Source organism: Hyaena hyaena, unplaced genomic scaffold, assembly GCF_003009895.1.
Source record: "Hyaena hyaena isolate Hyena2069 unplaced genomic scaffold, ASM300989v1 scaffold_886, whole genome shotgun sequence".
Lineage (NCBI taxonomy): Eukaryota > Metazoa > Chordata > Mammalia > Carnivora > Hyaenidae > Hyaena > Hyaena hyaena.
The window spans coordinates 301765-323360 of NW_024081520.1; the positions used below are offsets into that span (position 1 = coordinate 301765).

The window sequence follows — 21596 nt, forward strand, 5'->3', positions numbered from 1 at the left end:
CACAGGCTGATGGCCCAGGGGACCTGGGCGCCCGTGTACCTTGGCCTGAAGTCTTCCGCCCAGCGTGGCCCTCGCGTGGTAGATTACGACGAGCACATCCCCCTGCACTGTGACGCCCAGGGGAATGACCGCTTTGCCGTCCTCAGTTTTAAAGTCCCTGGAGAACGGGACGAGAAAAGGTTCACCAAGTCGGAAAGACAGCTTTCTGGTGAAGAGCAGCCCTGCAAGGGTGCAGGCGAGCCCCGAGCTCTCCCAGAGCACCCCTGCTTCAAGCCCAGGTTCTGCTCCTGGGGGTTCTGGGAGGCGGCACTGCCGGAATGGACTTGGACTTGTAGGGAGCTGCCCCTGAGCAGGCCGGCCTGGCCCGCCCCCTCCTGGGCTCTCCCAGAGAAAGGCGGCTGGGCGAGCCCCGCGCTCACCGCATCTTGTCGTACTCCTGGGACGTGGTGGTCACTCGCTCGTCCCCCACGTACACCTCACAGAAGGGCCTACAGCCATTCCTCTGCTTGCTGAAGAGCGGCACAGGCGTCATGACCACGGCTTTCACCAGGACGGGTTTGCTATGTGGCGTGATGGGCTCCTCTGCCACCATGTCACACATGTACTCAATGTACCTGCGGGGGCCGGAGGCACAGAACGTCCCAGGTGAGCTCGTCACACACGCTGCACCCCTGAAGCTCCTGCATCTTCTTCCCCAACGAATGTGAGCATTTAACACTACATTCAAGCTTCCTCTCATAAATTTGATGTAATTTTCATTTGTTTTAAAGTATTTTTAAACTCCCCCTGAGATTTTTTTTGACTCATGGGTAATTCAGAAGTGGGTTAATTTTGAAACGTTTAGGGATTTTTCCAGTTTTGTTATCAATTTTTTTTTCTTTTCTTTCTTTTTCTCTCTTTAAGATTTCTTTAATTTCTTGAAGGGAACGTCTACACCCCAGATGGGGCTCAAATTCACGACCTTGAGCAAGCCAAGCACCCGGATCTGTTACCAATTTCTGGCGTAATTCTATTGTGAACAGTTTGTGGGAGCCTGCTGCGGTTTAACGGCCTAAAACATTTTTCCACTGAATGGTCCACCACCATTGAAGGACCTTGTCTTTTTCAACTGTTGGGTGGAAGGTTCTAGAGAGGTCATCCAGCTGGCTGCCAGCAACCGCTCCGTCCCGAACCGACCATCCACTGCCGAGTGGGAACACTGATGTGACCGTGAGAGCTATCTCTCCTGTAACTGTTTCCGGCTCTGCAGACCTTGAATCTGCGGTCATGACACTCGCGCCTCCAACCCTGCGGGTGGTCTTCCCGGTGCCCCACGGTGCACACACCAGGTATCTGTCCTACCCTCCTGTGACCCTGTCCCCTCGAGATGGGGACAGAGTGGTGATGGCTTGCAGGCAGAGGGAGAGAAAGGAGGCTGTTCCCGAGCGTGAGGCCCACGCTACACTGCGCTGGCCAGCCTGTTCGGGGGACTCGCCCCCTCCCCAGGAGGTCCAACGCGCCTCACTCACTGCACGGAGCCCGGACGCCCACGTCTCCATCCTCGCCAGCAAGTCCCACCAACATCCTGAGCGAGCCCAGACGGGGAGGAGGAAGAGGCAGACCTCTGCGAGGTGCGCACCATGGCACAGCCGGGCCACAGCCCGACAGCAGCCCCGGCAGACGCTAGCCAGGCCCACACCTCTGACTGCAGAGGCGGAGGGCGCGTGCAGATGTGGAAGCCACCAAGTCTGTGGTGAGGAGCCAGGCAGCAACTGTACCCCCCTGATCCCCTGTCATGATGGCGGAGGCGGGGTCCCCCACAGGTCGCATGTTGCTGGGTGCTGCTCTTTCATCCGGTGGGACAGTCCCTTGGCTGGCACGCAGCGACCCTTCACGCTCGGTACCCCCGTGGCCGTGTCCCACCCGCTGTCCCCCTGGCTGCTCTGGGTTCTTGAATTCTTTGGTTTTCTTGTCTTGAGGTACGCGAGCATTTTTTACAATCCCACTTATCTCCTCTGCTGACCTCTAACTCCAGTTCGTGAAACCGCCTCTCCCGGCGGCCCCGGGGTTTCCCACGAGACCTGCGACATGGTCTGTAGCCGCTCCCTCTGGCGGCCTCGGCGATCCCTGCGTGTGCTCCCCCGCGGGCTGAGCCTGAGCGGGCTTCCTGCCTGCTTCTTCTGCGTCCTCTGGCCTTTGGAGGTCTGGCGTCTCATTGATTCGGGGAATTTCTGGCTACTGCTTCCGCACGTTGCCGTCCCCACCCTTCTGCCTCCTGCAGCCGCCGACACGGCCCGGCGGGCCAGGCTGCCCGGCCTCAGCCCTGACCCGTCTTTGCACTCTGGGCTCAGTGACGCCACCTGCCCTGCCTTCCCTGCTGCCATGACACGGCCTTTCTCATGTCCAGCTCCCGTCTGAAGTGACCCCGTGCTCCTGGGCCTCACCCACCTCCTTCCTCAGTACCTTCAACACATCAATCACTTACTTTAAACTCCCCGTCAGCTACCTGGGGTCTTGTCCTGAAGCTGCTCAGACTCCCGCCCGTCACACAGGGACTCACTCACTGTGTCCCTCCAGCTGCCAGCCAAGATTCAAGAGGGCACAGAACATCCCTCCCCCCCCGCCAGCCTGCATGGCATCGCCTACTTCTGTCCGCAGGCCCTCAGGTCTCCCTCCCCACCTCCCAACAACCTCGGCTCCGCCTGCCCAAGGGTGGCACCTGCTCGTGCGACAGCCCAAAGTGGGTCCCATGGTACCTCTTGTGAGACGGCCAGATGCCCGGCGGGCAGCGCTTCATGCTAAACATGTACACGGCGGCCTCTGCGGTGCTGAAGAGGCGACAGAAGCACAGGAAGGAGCAGACGGCCACGGCAGAGGCGGCTCTTCCATCCTAGGGCAGAGGCACAGGCTGGGCTCGCACGGCCCTGCTGCCAGAAGGCGGCTTCCCAGCCCCTTGCTTCCCTGCAGGGCCTCCCCAGGTGGGGAACTTAGGAAGACACTCCCGTTGGGGCAAGAACGCAGAGTCCAGAAAGGTCACGGCTCTTTAACAAAAAGCCCACGACGGCCTGCTTGTCCAGCTGGATGCTGCTCGCCGCCACGGTCCCCACCCAGGCCTCATGGTCACCTGCCTCCCCTCCATCACCTGCCTCCCTTCCATACTCGCTCTCTTCATCCCTCCTGGGAGGACTTTTATCAACACGAGACTGGCAGCACTCATCTCTGAGGCCCAGTGTGGCAAGCACTCCACTTTCTGTGACCCCCACAAACCTAACCCTCCCTGTGCAGGTGTGAAACTGGAAACCATCCTCAGCCTCAGTAAGGAGAGGCAGAGATGGGGGTCCTATGAGGCAGAGTGGCCTCAGCGCACGGGGAGATGACAGACTAACACACGGACAGAGCCCTCGTGTTTGTAAAGAAGGGCACGGGGACCACTGGCGTGGGCCCTCACTGCCCATCCAGGCTGGGACCCACGTGGCACAGCCAGCCACTACTCCCTCCAGGGTCTGCCTTGAAACGACAGAGGCCATGCCGGGGTGGCTGGGCCTGGGGCTGCCAGCTGCAGTCACCAGGACAGAACCCGCTCCTCACGACCTGCCCCGAGTCCGAGCTTGAGCCTGGGACGTCCCAAACAGTCCCTGGCTTTCGGAAGCCAGCAGGCTGCTGACGTTCAGCAGAGCCCTCGATCCTGGACAAGGAGGCTTACCCGAGAGTGGTCACTGCAGGTGACCTAGCCCTGCGAGGGGCCTCGGGCAGTCCTGGGAAAGGCCTGTAATCATGCAGGGGAACAGCAACCCACCCGGACCTCCGCCAGCACTCGGGACACCCAGCTGCCCCGCTGGCCTCCCGCCTCAGCACCCCGGACTTCACTTCTGCTCTCTGTCCCCTCAACAGATCATGAGCTTCCCCAAAGCAGGGATTATTTCCCCTGGTTTATGGTTTCTCCCCAGGTGGGCCCCCACCGTCACGGGCAGGGACGGGGCAGCCCCTCACTCACCACGCAGTGCACGACGCAGACGTTCTTGTGGTCCTGCCTGAGCCACGAGTGCATGTTCCTGCAAACGCTGTACAGGCTGCGAAGGCTCGGCGCCCGCCGGGCTGCCCAGCCACACTCGGAGACCTGTGTGTGAGCAGGGGGTTCAGCTCAGCCTGGGTTCCCTGCACCAGCTGGGGGTGCCGGCACGGGGGCCCCGCCACAGGCACCCGCTCTGGACAAGCACCGCCTCACGCACACCTCCCTCCCTCCCTCGCACACGGACACAGACGTCTGCAGGCCTCCTGCCTCTGAGTTCTGGGCTCCAGAATGTGTACCCAGCTATGCAGAGTTGGCAAAAAAGAACGGAGAGCCTGCCCTTTCCCAGGCTTGGGTCAGTCTAAACACCGGAAATAGCACCTGTGTCCCACCTGTGGCCTCGTCACTGATTTTTAGCCATCCTTAGCCGACTATCTCTGTTTCCTCACAGTTCACGTTCTGGAGTCTCCCTCGAGAAAGCCCCTGGCCCCTGCTATCTGCTGCACATGGGCCCCGAGTCACAGGGAACCCAAGCCCCCCCCCCCCCCAACCGGCACCAGGGTCCCGGGCTCCCGTCTGCCATGGCCCCTGTTGGGAGGTGTCAGAGGTCAACCCGGTGCCACAGCTGGGTGTGAGGGCTGACAGTAAGAAAACTGCATGTTGTGACGGACAAACACTCAGGCCACCCACCCGGTTATGAAACTTGGAGGGCCGGTACGTCCGTGGGGAGAGGTTGTAGACTGCATAATGTCCTGGGTGCTTGGAGTCCAGAAACAACCGGACATCTTCTATGTTGTTCTTGATAGCCGACTCCACGCCCTCTGCTGGGAATGACATCACTGCAAGAGAGCAGCCCACGTCAGGCGCCACGGGGCAGAGCACATGGGCCTCCTCTGCAGCTTCGCCAGCCAACGCGAGAGAGCCAGCCACTGGGGCCCCTACTGCCCACCCCCGCCAGCTGCTGAGAGGAGTACAGGGCCGTCAGGAATGGAGGGAGCACAGAGCCCCCACCCCCTCCAGTGCCCGCCGTTTCCGAGGAAGACCCTCTGGGATCTCCGGACAGGGCCTCTGGGACAGATGTTCAGCCAGAGCGCCTGCCTTGGAGCAGGGTCTCCAAGTGTCTGGATGTGGGTGTGGGTTTGGGTTTGGTCAGGAGACCCAAGTTTCAAATGTGCCTTGCATCATTCCCCTTATGACCTCAGAGTTCCAGAAAGTTCCAGACTGGGCGGAGAAGCTGGGTCGACACTGGCACCGTCGGCTGCTGGTGCCCCAGGCCACACCCTCCATGCCCTGCCTGACACTGAAGCAAGGGAGGTACAGGAGGCCAGCGTCTCACGAGCTGTCTTTAGGCAGGAAGGAATCAGAAGCACATCCTACGGTTAAGGGTGACAAACATACCAGCAATTCTGGACGTGACGTAAGATATGTCCAAATCTCCCTTTGCATAACTGGAATTAAAAAGAAGAGCACTTGGTTAGTCTAGGAAATTTCTACAGTTAAGTCACAAGGGATTAAATTGGAGCAAATCCTGGAGAGGCTGTGAGGGATCTCAGTGTTCAGGCTGCAGCTCACAGGAAACGTTGTGGATGCACGTGTGTCCACTTGAGTGTCCACCCGCCGTGTGCATGCATGCGTGTGTGTGGAGCTCACGTCTAAGCGACGGAGAGACACAGACCCAGTAGAAACCTACTGTTCTTCTATGCTAAAGAGGTGTGACCGCAGGGGTTGGCTTTAAAGAGAGACAGTAACAAAAATAGAAGAGAGTTTTTCTGGCCCAGCATATCATGTCTGGTTATCAAAAAAAAATTACAAGGCCACCAAGAGGCAAAACCAGTTTCAAGAGACGGAGGAAGCATCAGAACCAGACACGACAGCGGCACCAGGGCTGTCGGACCAGGAACTTAACCAACGATCACTAATGCGCGAAGGGCTCTAACTGGTAGAGTACCCAGCACACAAAAACACTGATAGAAATTCTAAGAAAGAATCAAAAAGAAATGCTAGAGATAAACACTGTGGCAGAAATAACTTTTGCCTTTGATGGGCTGATTAGGCTGAACACGGCTGAGGAAAGAATCTCTGAGCTGGAGGATCTATCAATAGAATCCTTAAAAAATGAAAAGCAAAGAGAACAAAGACCAAAAAAACCCAGAACAAAATCACCGATAATGTGGGACCACAAAGGGTGTATCGTACGCGAAACGGGAACACCAGGAGAGAGAGGAGGTCCAGAGGAAATGTCTGAAACCACAGTGACTGAGAATTTCCCCAAATTAACGTCAGACACAAAACCACGGATCCAGGAAGCTCAGAGGACACGATGCAGGATAAATACCGAATCACCTACACTCAGGCATATCGTCTTCAAACTGCAGAAAATCAAAGAAAAAAATCTGGAAAGGGCAGAGGAATAGAATACCTTACCTGTACAGGATCAAAGACAGGGAGTGCACCTGCCTGTTCTGCAACCACGTGAGTGAGGAGAGAACGAGATATTTAGTGTTGGGAGAAACACCCACCGGCCTAGGACTCCATCCCCTGGAGAATCGCCCTCCAGAGGCAAGGCCACACGAAGATTTCCTGAGGCAACACCGAAAGAAAGTGTTGCCAGGAGACCGGCCTGTTGAAAACGGTTCTTTAGAGACAAGGAAAAGTCAGAGATGGGGTCTACACAAAAGAACAAAAGTCCTCCAAAGAAGTGAAAGTAAAATACTTGTTTCTTGTCCTTAACGGGTTCAGGAGAAAATGGTTCGACCCCGTCACGGCAATGCAGGCAGGCTGTGCACTTTCCATGTCAGTGACGTGCATGCTCGTGTGTTTGTGCAGGTGAAGTGGACGCTAGCAATGAGCAGAGCGACGGGGGGCAGGGCCACCATGGGGTGACAAAGGGTCGGGGGGCTGGTGCAGGCTGCCTGTGTAGACATGGATGAGATATAAACATGTACTGCAAACTCCAGAGCAACCAGTAAAAAAGGTGATACTTTGTTTTTAAAGAAGGATTAACTGATACCATAAGGAGAGAGAAAGGGATCCTCAGTTAAAGCCACAGAAGGCTGGGCGAGGGGCAGGAAACGGAGCCAACATGGTGGGCGTTCACCTGGGGCACCGACAACCCACGTGACTGTCAGTCAGTGGACACAGACGATCAGAGTGGACCACACAAGGTCAAGTACGTGAGGGCTATAAAATGATAACACAGCTAAGCACCTCCCAGTAGTTTATTCGTGGTTTGGCCACTGTTAGTTGCCTCTGTGCATTTCTTTTTTTTCTTTTTCTATTAGTTTTCATAACTCACTGCATGTAATAGATACCACCCTTCTGTCAGTTACGTGCTTTAATTAAACATATTTACTCCCAGTCACTGCCATGCCTTTTTGGAAATTTATTTTATTTTTACTTGTTAAAAAAATGTTTATGTTTTGAAAGAGGGAGAGAGCACACGCACATGCAAGCGAGCAAGGGAGGGACTGAGGGAGGGAGACAGGGCTCCATGCTCAGAGCCCAATGTGGGGCTCGATCCCACAGACCATGAGATCATAACCTAAGCCGAAATCAAGAGTTGGATGTTTTTTTACCTTTATTTTTTAATGTTTATTTTTGAAAGAAAGACAGAGTGCAAGCAGAGGAGGGGCAGAGAAAGAGAACGCAGAATCCGAAGCAGTCCCAGGTTCTGAGGTGTCAGCACAGAGCCCAATTCCAGGCTCAGACTCACGGACCACCAGATCATGACCTGGGCCAAAGTCGGACGCCTAACTAACTGAGCCACTCAGGTGCCCGAAGAGTTGGATCTTTAACAAGATGAGGCACCCACGCAAACCTCTTTTCAGAAATTTAAAAGAAATGTGTTTTTGAGAAATAGAGGATGTTCATTTTTAGTTAAGTTTATAATCATCCTTTCCACAGCTAGGTATTATGCAGTTTTTGTTATAGTTAAGAAATCTACCTTACTCTGCTGTTATAAAAATGTACCCTCTATACTTTGATTTTCTCTAAAAAATTGCTGTTGACAATTAGACCTTTTAACTAATCAGGATTAGTGTATTTAGCTATTACTGGAAAAAGACCATTACTTTTTCATGGATGCCCAGGGCTTCAGCACCACTCATTAACTACCCCGTGACCTTCTTCTAGACTTCTAGTTTCGTCAGTTATGTGAGGCCACATGACTGGGCGCCATTCATTAGTCTGATCACTTCACCTACACCAGTAAGGAACTCATGTTTGGAGAAAAGTGACACAGACTAGGTTTGTACCCTATTCTTATTCTTTAAAAATACTGCTGGCAATTCTAGCTAACTTGTATATGAACTTTAAGATCAAAATCTGTAAAAACATCAGAATTTTTATTTATATTGCAATGAATTTACAGACTGAGTGATACCATCTAAAAATTAACTCTCTCGGAGCACCTGGGTGGCTGTCAGTTGAGCTCAGGTCATGATCTCACAGTCTGTGGGTTCGAGCCCTGCCTCAGGCGCAGTGCTGACAGCTCAGAGCCTGGAGCCTGGAGCTGCTTCAGATTCTGTGTGTCTCTCTCTCTGCCCCTCCCCGGGCTTGTGCTCTGTCTCTCTCAAAAATAAACATTAGAAAACATTAAAAAACAACAACCCTCTCAGGGGCACCTGGGAGGCTCAGTTAGTTGAGCACTGACTTGATTCCAGCTCAAGTTATCACCTCATGGTTTGTGGGATCGAGCCCCAGGTTGAGTTCTGTGCTGACAACGCAGAGCCTGCCTGGGATTCTCCCTCTCCCCCTCCCCCACTCAGGAGCATGTGCATGCACTCTCTTAAAATAAACAAACATTAAAAAAATGTATCTCTCCCCAATAAAAACATGGTGTATTTCTCCACTTACTCAGATCTAACTTCACAGCCTGCATCAGACTCAGCTAAGCGGAGCAGCACAGGGCGCTTTCCTATACAATGCAGCCTGGGCAGGAGAGCTGGTCCCGTGGGCTCCAGGGGCAACAGGGCCCAGAGCAGCCCACGCAGGCTGGTGCAGGCTTGCTGCACCACACGCCTGCTGCCCAGCCTCCCTCGGTCTGACAGCAGCCGGCAGACATCCAGGAGGGCAGGGTCGGAGCTCTTGGATCAGGGGCTGCCCCTGAAACACTTATGAAATGGATAAAATACAACACCCTAAGTGGCCCTGCGTGCAACGAGACAAGTTTACTCTACAATTCATTTGAAGAAACTGAATTGTGAGAATAGCCAATGTTCTTGGGCAGGCAGTAAAAAGAGGGTGGGCCCACCAAACGGGGCTTGGGAGCTGTAGAGACTGAGGACGGGCGCTGAGCAGGGCAGAAGGGTGCTCAGGGAAGGTATGGGGTCATGGAGTGTGGGACGGGGGAAGGGCCCCTGGAGAAGGCACTGGAATGCTGTCTTGCTGGCCATCAGCAGAGGGGCGGCTCTTGATGGGGGAGACTGGGGCGAGAAAAATCCCAAAAGTAAGGTCCGAATGGATTAAAGACCCAAACGTACAATAAAACCACTAACAAGTACATTTGTAACACATTTAAACGTGTGTCTTAAAACATACTTAAAATGTGCTCAAAACCTGGGCTATGAAGGTCCTTCCTGAACAAAAGTGCCAACGAGACCTAAGGCAAGTACGGGCCCCTGCACTTTAACTCAAAACCACTGCAGGACAAGTCAGAGAGCAACAGACAAACGTTCGTCGTGTTTACTTTGATCACACGAAGAATCAGTACATAGGACATACAGTGCAGGGGCTCCTGGATGGCTCAGTTGATTGAGAGTCTGACTCTTGATTTCGGCTCAGGTCATGATCTCGTGGTTTGTGGGATCGAGGCCGAAGTCGAGCTCTGCACCAACAGTGTGGAGCCTACTTGGGATTCTCTCTCTCCCTCTCTTTGTCCACCCCCCCCCCCCAACACGTGTGCTCTCTCTCTCCCTCAAAATAAGAAATATTAAAAGAAAGAACACACGATATAAGTAAAACAAAAACTCAAACCAGGCAGGTCATAGGAAGAGAAACACGCTAAGGCAGATGTGCACGTCCACAAGCCCGCAGGCCACACACACACTCGGACCTGGGCACCTGATGCTGGGGGGGCCGGCCCAGGCTATGCGACCCAGTGTGTGGTGCGAAGTTGCTTAGTCAGGGCTCCTGGTCAGAGGCGGCTGTGATCCAGGATGCAGGCAAGGGGTGTGTGCACATGGAAGGTGTGTGCACATGGAAGGTGTGTACCTGAAACTCCCGAGGAAGAAGTGAGGGGCCACAGACACAGGCCCAGGCCCCTGGCCCCCAGGACACGGAGTGGCCATGGGCAGCTGTGGGGTGGCTGTGAGCGCACAGTGGCTGCGTGTGCTGGGTGTGTGTGCACAGGGAAGGCCCTCCTCCAGGGATGGGCCTCCCAGGACTCCTGGGTCCACACGCCCCTGGAAAGGGCTCTGGCTGCTCCCGAGAAGGACTGCTCAGTGGCCCTGGAGAGTCAGTAAGTGACCAGTGCCACCTACACTGGGCCCTCCTGTGGCACGCTGACCACAGACCCCAGAGGACCCCATGTGGAGGACTCCTTTGCTGAACACAGCCAGCGGGCCGGCGGGGGGCAGAGCACGGCTGCTGGGCTCTCGTGGTCACACACACGGACGTCACCGCTGCTGGTCACATCTCAGGAAAGGGCTGGGACTGGGGTCTTCTGCCTTTCCCTCGTCCGACGCTCTGGCTGTTCACGTGCTGGCTGGACAGACGGCCGGTCCTCTCGGCCTTGGGTTTGTCCACTGCACTGCAAACTCCCAAGCCTGTCCGTATCGGAGATGTTCGGGGTCCAGACAAAAAACAGTCACACGGGCCGAACTGCTCACCACCAGAGGCCTGCTGCCATCTCAGAAGGCTCCTCACTGTGCCAACTGCTTGCACCAAGATGTGTACACCTGCTGCTCACACCTGCTTCCCTATAGTCTGGAGGCCGGTACATGCCCGGCAGGGGTGCCTGCAAGCAGCCGCGACCCATAGCCTGGGCACTGACCCTTAGGCCATGCTGCAGCGGCTCGGGTGGGGAATCAAGAGCAACCCATGGGCTCCAGGGGGCGAGGACTCGGGGAGCCCTGCCTGGCTCCCTCACTCTGCCACGAGCCTTCTCCTGATGCCAACCTGCGTCCTATCTCAGGTAAATCCCAGCTGTAAGGACAGCTCTATGCCAGGTCCTGGGTGTTCTCCAGCAAACCCCCCACCCTGGGGGTGGTCCCGGGACCCTGACACATATCCTCGGTCTCGTTCTCAAAACTTTCGATCCTGAGGACACCGGGCGACGTCTTGTTTTATCCTCGTCCACACTTGGATTTCGTTGTCACCCTGGGATGTCCCAGACTAGAGCGACCCTGCCCTGAGGCACATGCACTAGCATCCCCAGGCCACCACTGCCCAGTCACAGATCACATTCTGCTTGTGCTGCCGGCCAGAGGTGCGCTGTTGGGGTATTTCTTTATGTTACCATTCCACTCAGGCGTGTGAGATAATTGCACAAATCCAGGGTCAGTCACAACAACAGCTAAACCCAGACACAAACCACCACCATCTCTGCCCTAACAAGCAACAGAGGCGCCTGGGGAGTGCAGTCGGTTGAGCATCCAACTCTTGATTTTGGCTGAAGTCACGATCTCACAGTTCATGTGTTCAAGCCCCATGTGGGGCTCTGCAGTGATGGGGGAGCCTGCCTGGGGTGCTCTCCCTCTCTCTGCCCCTCCCCTGCTCACACACTTGCTCTCAAAATTTTAAAAAGTTAAAAAAAAGCTCACAAGCAACAATTTTACATTCCCTTGTTTCTCAAAACTGCTCTCAAGAGTGTGAACAACATGCAGCATCAAGCCCTCCCTCCCGCCCCCTGCACAGCCTCCCAGCCCCTGCCTCTCAGGGCGCCAGCATCTCAGCCACACAGGAGGCCACAGGCACCTCCCTAGAAGCGGGCAGCCAAGGCCCGTCGTCTGCTCTCCCTGCTCCTGGCTGAGAGGTCATGCTGGACATGCCTCAGGCCTCAGAGACCCAGTGAGAAAGGGGGTTTCCACATAGTTGGGGTGCATTATCTGAGAGCAGGGCTGAGTAGCTCCTTCCATGTTCCAGAATCTCCTGCTCATCATCGTCAAGGGGCTAAAGCTCCAGAGCCCAGCCCGAGACCTCCACAACATCACGTGCCAGGACACGTGACCTGCCGCCCGCCTTGCTGATGCTGCAGCGGCGCCAGGTCGCCCTCATCAGAGCAGGGGTAGAAAGGCATGTGCAGATGGCAGGTGAGCCTGAGGGCCCACAGGTGGCCCACCTGTCCTGTCCAGGCCCCCCTAACAGAATGTGGGCCAGAGCGACCCGCCTGCTCCCAACTGTCCCTGGGGACAGACACGGAGCCGACAAGGCGTGACCTGGGGCCTGTCTGGTGAGACACCCGGTGGAAATCAGTTTCTTCTGGTTACGTAAAGTCACACCAGAGAGCGTACACAGCGCTATGCAGGTCAGTGGATAACACAATGCTCACACAGGAAACACACAAGTGTGTGCATGCTCATGCGACACGTGCGTAAGTGCCTGTTGTCACCAGCGTGTGTACAAAGGAACAGGGAAGCAAAGCCGAGGAGCCTCCACACAATCGGGGACACGTGGGGATCACAGAGAACAAGGGTCCTGATCCCTGGCCTGAGAAGCAGTTCCTGTGGACCATTCTGCCACCTTCGGAACAGAGAAGCAGAGTCTCCCGTGGACGCTGACGTCCCTGAGCCGGCCCGGGGGGTGGGGGTGGGGGACGTGCTGGAGACGTGGCCCTGGCGCTCCCACAGCGCTCCCGAGTCAGCCGAGATGTCTCCAGAGAGAGCACCTGGCAAACGCAGTGTGTGCGGCCACAGGAGCTCGGGCCAGTGTCCAGGACGACAGGGTAGCCCCCGACCGGGCAGAGGTGTGCTCCCCTCAACAACCTGCTCGCAGTGACTTTATTCACCCACACGCTCAAACCCAAGTGGCCCGAGTGATTCAACATTTTCACTCAGTGGGTCTGCAGTCGTGAGGGGTCCTGGGCCCCACCACCGCCCCCCTTCTCTACACCATGGAGAAGACACCACATGAGCGAGGGGCACCGCTGTGATGCAAGGGAGGCACTGAGGCTGGCGGCTCAGGCTCTGCGTGGAAAAGAGCCCCCTGGGGGTGAGAGTGGCAGCACCCGTGGCTTCAGGTGCTCCCATGTGGCCCACTTTTCCGCCAAGCACACTCCACGGCAGGAGTGGGAACAGGCGGCCAAGGCACCCCCTTAGACGGTGCACCCCCCACTGGGTCCATGGGGCCGACGGCAGAGCCGGTGCGGACGGGACATCACACGCTCGCCAACAGCCTCAAGTGCCGGTCCTGCCAGGTTGGAGGCAGAGGCCAAAGGTCGGCAAATCCCTACTATGCAGAAACCACATGCTGTCACCTAGAAGCCACGCCCACGTGCCCACACTCACTTGGCAACAGACTGGATGACCTTGGAGGAGGTGTCCTTGATGTTTGTGAAGAGGCGCTCTGTCCCCCCCCGCAGGATGTCCAGGAGCCCACCATAGGGCTGGTCGTATTCGGCAAGCGCCAGGCCTGGAAGAGACAGGTTGGCTCAGGTCAGAGCAGGGCCTGAGGCCTGGAGGCGGGGCTGTGGGGCTCCTCTGGAGACCGGAGAGCTGAGAACCAGAACCGGCAGGGAACCCGGCTTCCTGTCAATCCTGACCAACTGTCAGCGCACATTATCTAGGCCTAGGGATGAAACTGGCCAACTGCTGCTGGAGCCTGGCGGGAAGCCCCACCCTGCCCAGCATCCACAAAGTGCCCAGCCAGCTGCTCTGTCCCCAGGGCAGAACGCGGGGCAGCGCGGGGACATGGATGCCACAGACACGTGGAGGGAAGGGTGGGGAAGGATGGGCGAGGAGAACACAGGTGGGCCATGCAGGTGGGAGAAGCCGGGAGGCCTGGTCACCCCACGCCAGGAAACAGAAAGGCCACACAGCTGGACCTTGGGCACGCCTGGGGCAGAATTCTACCTTTGGCAGGGGCAGGACTGTTAGCATGGAGCCCAGCCTCCTGGCCATAGCTCCAAACAGGCACCTGCAGGACACCGTCGCCTGGATGTGAATAGATCGGCAGCAGAAGGCAGTGCCTGAAACCCCAGGGGCTCAAGGGTGGGGTCATCAAAGGGCCTCAGGTGGGAGACATGTGAAGAGAAAGGCACTATCGGCAACTGCATCTGGGCCATGGGGACCTTGCTTGCAGCTCTGTGCCTAAAGCTGCAGCACCAGCTGCCAGATGGCCGGCCCACAGCCAGGACAAGGTGGATAAGGTGCTGGCCACTCTCAGACGGCTGGACAACATGACCCACGTATGCGGTTTCTATGGGTCCGTCACCAGGTAGCATCCGGCCCAGTCCTGGCCAGGCACCACCACTCGTGCGGTGTGAGCGCATGTGCGGCACGGTCTTCTCTCCGAGCCTTGAGAACCCACCCCCTCCCGCTTGGCAGATGAGGCAGCCCCACACACGGGACACTCAGGGAGGCGTCCAGGGCCCACCATGCACGGACACAGAATGCCCAGGGCATGGGGCATGCTGGGCAGGCAGAGATGAAGGACCCAGGACTCCACACCCCAGTGAGAGGTGGGGGATGAGCACTGGAGCACGTGACAGAGAAGCACATCCTGGAATGGCCTTCCAGACTTTCCAAGGCACAGCCACACAGAGCTCAGGCCGAGGACTACTGTGGGGACAGTCATGCCATTGCTGGCATCCCGACACGCTGGCCGAGGGGAGCAGAGATTGCGAACCGCGCGTGACCTGAGCTGTGAGGAAGGCTGCCAGCCTCACGGCCACTGCTGCCAGAGCTGACCCTGTGCCACCTCTATGTGAGACCCCACTCGGGGCCCTCCAGCCCCCCAGGCCCTACCATGACTACTCTATTTCCCACACCCTCGTTCTAATGTACTTTCCTTCTGGTCACGGTCTGCCCTTCAAGGCGTGCCTTCGTCTACACGCCAAGGGATTTATGGAGGGGCGGGAGACCGAGCCAGCCATGCGGGTGGGTGGTGGTGCCCGTGCGGCCATGGCCGGCTGTCACTCCATGCTACAGAGGGCCAGTACTGCCCTGATGTCACTGGGAGAGGACAGCTGACACTCACGCCTCTTCACCAGTCCCCTGTGGCCCTGAGTGTTTCAGTTCCAATGAGTCCTGGCAGTTCCAGGAAATCTGAACCTTAGGGTGGTCCTGGGGACCCTGAACTCGGAGCCTGTCTCTTGCTGCCAGGTGCCCTGCAAGGCGGAAGCATGGTAACCTCAGGGGCACACGGAGGGCACAAGGCAGTGGGCACTCACCTCCGCTGTAGCCACCGCTGCTGGAGCCCCCTGGGTGGGGAGGCCCTCGGGACGGGACAGCGTTCCCATAGCCCCCGTTCTGCTCCAGGAGCTGCAACGATTTCAAATCCGAATAATCAATTCCAGAAGCCAGAGCCATGGTTCAGAAAACCTTCAGACACTAGCACACAGTGCCCTGGGCCCCAGGCATGTTGGCTGCCAATTAACCGAGCTCTCTACGCGACTTACTGTAAAGTCCAAGGCAGGAACTCCCTGGACTCTGAACAGCCCACATGGACCAGAGGCAGACGGCACCGATGAGTGACCTGCTTACGTGCTGCTCTGGAGGCTGACATGCTCAGGCACGCGCCTCCTGACCCAGGGGGGCAGCCGTGAACCAGACTGCGGGGGCCCACTGCCTGCCCACCGCACGCCACGCTCCACAGCAACACGGGGCAGATGGAGTGTGCGAATGGCAGACCCTCGGGTGCAGAGCCCCACCCAGACTCAGCCGGCTTGAGCCCTCTGGCTGCCACAGAAGCGGGCAGTGGGCTGTGCGCAGAGAGGCCCTTTCATGAGCCGAGCCCGGGGCCAGTGTGGGCTGGAGCCTCTAAGTGATGCTTGCGGCCTGCAGACAAGATGCACAGCCCAGGCCTCCTGCCCAGTCCCCTCGGGGGCCGGCCTCAGCCCTCCTCAGCTTCAGGGAAGATGTACTTTCCAGGCTTACTCATTTTATAAGTTACGCAGTAGTGCACGTTAGGGTTTTTGGTGAAGCTTTACAAAATGTTACCATCAAGTTAGAGTTTTACTACATTAAACTTGAGAAAGAAAGTACATGTGCTATTGTTTCTGCTGAATGTGATGAAATCTTGTCTTTTTTAGTGACCCAGTAGGTAATCAACACAACCATCCTACGGGTTCCTGAAAATAACACACACTAAGTGGCACGCAACACAAGTCTGTTAGATCGGCCACGTCTGTCTCCTCTTCACTAATACTCTACTTGCTTTATCAATTTCTGGAAGAAACAGAACACCTCCCGCTGTGACCCGAATGATGCCTCCCAGGACTCCCAAAACCCTGACAAATGCTACTCGGTATCTCTGAGGCTGTGTCATTAAGCACAGATAGATACTTGGGGGTTTTTTTTGGGTTTTTTTGTTTTTCTCTTAAGTTCGTTCTCACAGCGTCCTATTTAACACCACAGCGCGACGTTTCAGGGGCCTCCACTCTTAAGTTTCAGACTTAACTCCTGATCCGCCTCTCAGGAGGCTCTGTCTGTGGCGCACGGCCGTGTGTGGCGAGCTGCCTCCTCGTGGGGACTGCCTCACTGCATGCTCAGCCCCTACAGAGGGGTTTAATGTTTGCACACACGGGACACAGGTCCCAGAGCACCAGTAAGCAGACGCACGGGGGCCACGCCCGCCCAGCAGCACCTCTGCCTGGCCCCAGGAACTGCCAGAGGCATGCACGCAGGCAGGCCTCCCCACGCCGCCTGGCCCTCTGCTCACCCATGGGGACCAGCACACATCTTCTGAAGGGCCACATGGGCACCCCGGGCTGACCCGCTTTAGCGCTAGACTGCTCACAGTCTCCCTCTGAACCAGACCCGCTGCTCCCCCACCCCCCACGCCCTCCCATGGCCTCCTCTTCCTCACTCCGGTGGGACGGCCTGACACCGCAGGTCCTCATCTCTGCCTCCTGCCCTGGCCCCCGGGCACGGGGAACAAGCCCACGAGGGAAGCGCCGAGCACCAGCCACCAAACCCCAGGCCCGGTTTACTCCCCCGGCTGCTGTGGTCGGGTGGCAAGATCGCCCAGGGCGCTTCGTCACCCTGGCCTGTGGAGGCTCCGTGGCACTCGGGAGCCCCCTCGGGAGTCATGTCTCTTGCCCTAGAGCAGGTGGGGCCTCTCGCAGGAACGTCCTGACAGCACCCGGCAAGGCCCCCACCTCAGTGATGGGCGACTTGGGGTTCACGTTCCTGGCGGCCGCGATCTCCTGGAGCTGGTTGACCACTTCCGTGATGGACAGCCGCTCCTCGGGGTTGACCTTCAGCGTGGCGCCTAGGGCAGAGGCAGGCAAGCTCAGGCCACGGTCTGGGGTCAGCAGCGCCCACTCTCCCACAGATCACGGACCCCAGAGGCCCCTCACTTACAACACCGGTTTTACAAGCGAGAGAATGAAACACGACATAGAGAGCCACAGCTACAATGGCACAAAGTTACCAGAACCAGCCATTCAAAGCCCCGAGAACTCACAAGGGGGCCGAGCGCTGGGAAAAGGTCACACAGCCATGAGGGGCAGGGGACGGCCGGGGCAGGACTTACGGATGAGGTCGTGGAACACAGAGTACTGGGTGTCGTCAGAGGGGATGGAGAACTTCCCGTTGACTATTCGAAGCTTTGCTCCATCTTCAAAAGGGTGTTGCCGGAAGCACAGCAGATACAAGATACAGCCCAGGGCCTGTGGGAGGGCAGGGAGGAGTGGTGAGGGCTTAGAGGGTGGGGAGCTGAGAGGAGAGGGGCTGAGGGGACTGAGGGGAGGGGGCTGAAGGGGAGGGAGCTGAGGGGGGAGGGGGCTGGAGGGAGGGGGCTGAGGAGGGAAAGGGAGCTGAGAGGGTGGGGAGCTGAGGGGGGTGGGGGCTGAGGGGGGCTGAGGGGTGGGTGGAGGAGTCCCACAGGTCAAGGAGCTGGAGCCACACCCTGGTCTGAGTTCTAGGCACACCCAGCCCGCTCTCTACCCTCATCAGGCACAAACTGTGGAGGTCTGAGGAAGGAACAAACAACAATCTACTTTTCTCAGCAAAAGGCTGCTTCAAAAGGAAAAGTGCATGGGGCGCCTGGGTGGCTTAGTCGGTTAAGCGTCCGACTTTCGCTCAGGTCATGATCTCGCGGTTCATGGGTTCGAGCCCCGTGTCGGGCTCTGTGCTGACTGCCAGCTCAGAGCCTGGAGCCTATTTCGGAGTCTGTGTCTCCCTCTCTCTCTGACCCTCCCCTGCTCGCGCTGTCTCTCTCTCTCTCTCCTAGAAATAAATAAAACATTTAAAAAAAAAAAAAAAGGAAAAGTGCCCACATCCGGGCACTTGGGACCCAGTGGCAGAAATGCAGGGAGCCCGTCCACGGGTCCTGTGGTGTCTGCACAGAACGGCCCTTCCCAGCACACACGTCTCTCAGACTGACAGGGCGCTCTGGGCCCAGGGGAGACCAAGCCCTCAGCACCTAATGTCAGTCTTCCGTCAAACGCTGTGTGCGCACGTGTCCCCGGCCGAGATGTGCTCAGGGGCACCTGCCTGGGGTGGACCACGGTCTGGAGAGGAGACACGCAATGCGCGTCGGACGCCACAGGCTGCCAAAGGCTCTAGCGTGCAAATCCCACCGATTCACACGTGTTAGACCTCTATTAGTGCCACCTCTGCTGAGGGTGGAGACCGGCCCCGGAAGCAGCCTAGGAGGTGTGGGGCTGTCCCTGCTCTCTCTCCCCAAGTCCCACACCCTGATGCTGGACGAAGGGGTCGGCGGACCCCTGAAGGGGCGCTTCACCCCACAGAACTGCCACAGGGTTTCAGAAAGGTGAAGGGAGCAGGGTCGCCTGGCGCCGGGGCCCTCGCTCTGGGCACGGCTGGACCAGCCAAAAGACCCAAGGCTGGGGCGGTCAGCCAGGCCACACGGGCCCCCCGCACCTCCAGCTCTGAGCAGGGGGCTCAGGCCCAGGCCTGCAGGCGGCCGACCTGTCCCAGGCACGAGGTCCCACCCCTGGAGCTTGGCCGCACGCGGACACCCCACCCAACTTCTACTCTGTTCATGTCCACTAATGGCCGTCACTGTGGTTCTTGTGAAAAAGGAAGGAGAAGAAAGAAGGGCAGCCAGAGGGCCCGGGGGCAGGGCTGCCCGGGTACCGCGGCCGCGCCGCCTCACCCAGATGTCTTGCTTCTCGCCGATGGGGAAGTTGGAGTACAAGTCCACGATCTCTGGCGTCCTGTACATGGGTGTCGTGTTCCTGGTGATCTGAAGAACAGACACAGGCGCCTCAAGAGCAAGGCCACACGCGAGCACTACTCCTTTGGCGTCGATGCCGTGCCGCTTCCCCAAACAGCCTGCAGGACATTCACTGACACCCCACTGCGTCCCACAGAGACGGCAGGCTGCTCGCCTCCCTCCTCGCCCCCCGTGCCGCGCAGCCCCGGAGCGCCGTGGCCCGGTGACGTCCCCGCGCCTCTGGTGCTCCTGACGCAGCCACGCACGCCCAGTGTTCACTGCGGGCAGCCTAGCTCATGTGGGTCTGAGGAGAAGCAGGTCTCACCCACAGGAAGTCTGTCCAGAGCTGTGAGCTGGGTCACTCGTGTCCGTGAGAGGAAGTGCTGTTCTGAAGGAAGCTTCCTGAGGGAACCTTGTGGACCAAGAACCTTCTCCAATGGAAGAGAACTAAACCAAATTGCCTGGTTAGTTCAGGTTTTCACAAAGAAAACCCTGAGACCGCGTACACAGGGCGCGACACGGGACCACGGAGAGGCTGGCAGCACAGCACAGGGGAGAGCCACGCGCCCACGGTGTGCGTCTCCTTGCATGGCAGACACGAACACCGGCCACAGGGCTACAGATTCCAGTGCCACGACCTCAGCCAGAGAAGGAAACACACACACACGGTGAGTGTGACAAGCTGTTCTCTACCTGAAGGTGCTACTCAAGGGCAACCCTCTGGAGAGGCCACGGGAGGGGCGCACGGGAGGCGTGCAAGACCTGCACTCAGGCCCACTCGCCCAGGATGCCGAGAAGAAGTGAAGCTGGGGGCACCGCTGCAGCCCAGGTGTGGGGCAACAGGGGCATCCACAAGGGAGAAGCCACCAAGCCGCACACTTAGGATTCCGCACTGTGTTGCGTATGATGAACTTCTGGGAAAAGCCCTGCTCTATCAGCTGGATTTATTCACAGACCCCCCCGCCCCCAACTGCGCTTCCAGGCTGACACCCGGAAGAAACACGAGAACGCACGTGCGGGCCACTGTCAGGCCACGACGGCCTGACCATAGGGAACCGGGTGGCACCCCGGGGGGACCCATGTGCCCTGACCCAGGACAGACCACGAAGTACGAAAGGCAAACAGAAGCCAGGAGAGTGTGTGGAGCGTGAGGGCGGGGGAGCTGGGAAGTCACCGAAGGGGGGCAGGACTCAGAGCCCATGAGGCCGTGACAAAATGTGCATCCACAGGCCCATCCCCGCAGGAGAAACACAGGGCGTGGCTTCCACCTCAACTCTCCTGGAAACCTGCGGCTGCGCAAAAAGGCAGGTCTAATAAGTAAAAACTAAGATATAATCAAGTGAGTAGCTGAGCCACGCAGAAGGAAAGAACACAGATCCAGGGACTTGTCAACACGGCATCTGAGAGCACATGCCTGGTCTGGGCTGTGGATCAGGGGGAGGGGCACGCAAGGCCACAAATCCACCGAGTTCCTCTGGGACGTTCATGCCCTCTGGGGACATGGGCTCTTGGACGGGCAGCGGAGTGGAGTGCACGCGCACAGGACGATGCCGCGGGGCCCCCACCAGGAGAGAGGGACACCCAGACGTGGGGTGGGGGCAGGAAGCCCACCAGGCCGACCAGCGTGGCGGCGTGCGGCGCACACACACACACGCGCGCGCCCGCCCAGGAGCACACGCCTGTTCCTGTGTTCCTGAAGGAACACACACAGCAGGGCTGGCAGGGCGGCACCTGCTGAGCCCAGAACGTCCTCCAGGCAGGCGGACAGGGCTCCAAAACGACGGGCGCCTGTCAGAGAGCGCGGGCCTGCTGGGAAGCAAAGCCGGGGCACTGGAGGGCACACCACGAACTGTGACAAAGATGGCGCCCACGAATTCTGATGAAGAATAAGCACACGGGGCGGGGGGCTCCTGCCGGGGCCGTGAGGCGCGTGCCACCAGGGCAAACAGTGGAGGTTGGAGGAGACGGGTGGGAAAGCAGAGCACTGGAAGACGGAGGCAGCCACCACCCAATGAACAGGTGTGCGGGAGACACGGTGGGTGGTCACACACCTCCAAGGACCTACTGAAACCACGGAAAGGGGACAGGACTCAGAGCCCATGAGGCCGTGACAAAAACAACCACTGACCACACAGGACCGAGGGGCCCCTCCCCACGCTGCTACGCCAATTACGTTCTGCTGGCCGAGCATCTAATGTATGCATTCGTTATGACCTCCTTGCGGAGGCTCTCACACAGAAGCAGCAACACGCTGGACTGGGGTGACTGGGCGCGCATCTGATCTAGTAACGGAGCACAGTCCATCCTCGGAACAGCCAGCAGGTGAGGA

The 21596-nt window shown here is 57.9% G+C and overlaps 1 protein-coding gene across 3 annotated transcripts in view; it reads right to left on the minus strand.

Moving 5' to 3' along the window:
• The window catches only part of GAK (cyclin G associated kinase), a 53072-nt gene that overhangs the window by 13364 nt on the left and 18112 nt on the right, over positions 1 to 21596 (minus strand). For all 3 annotated transcript variants that reach the window (XM_039220351.1, XM_039220350.1, XM_039220352.1), the window contains 11 exons: positions 19208 to 19297; positions 17621 to 17756; positions 17244 to 17356; positions 15315 to 15405; positions 13432 to 13555; positions 5387 to 5436; positions 4679 to 4827; positions 3974 to 4096; positions 2736 to 2869; positions 420 to 614; positions 40 to 157 (listed from right to left, as the gene is read on the minus strand). In XM_039220351.1, the coding sequence (XP_039076282.1) occupies positions 40 to 157; positions 420 to 614; positions 2736 to 2869; positions 3974 to 4096; positions 4679 to 4827; positions 5387 to 5436; positions 13432 to 13555; positions 15315 to 15405; positions 17244 to 17356; positions 17621 to 17756; positions 19208 to 19297 (1323 nt within the window). The remainder of the gene's footprint in view (positions 1 to 39; positions 158 to 419; positions 615 to 2735; positions 2870 to 3973; positions 4097 to 4678; positions 4828 to 5386; positions 5437 to 13431; positions 13556 to 15314; positions 15406 to 17243; positions 17357 to 17620; positions 17757 to 19207; positions 19298 to 21596) is intronic.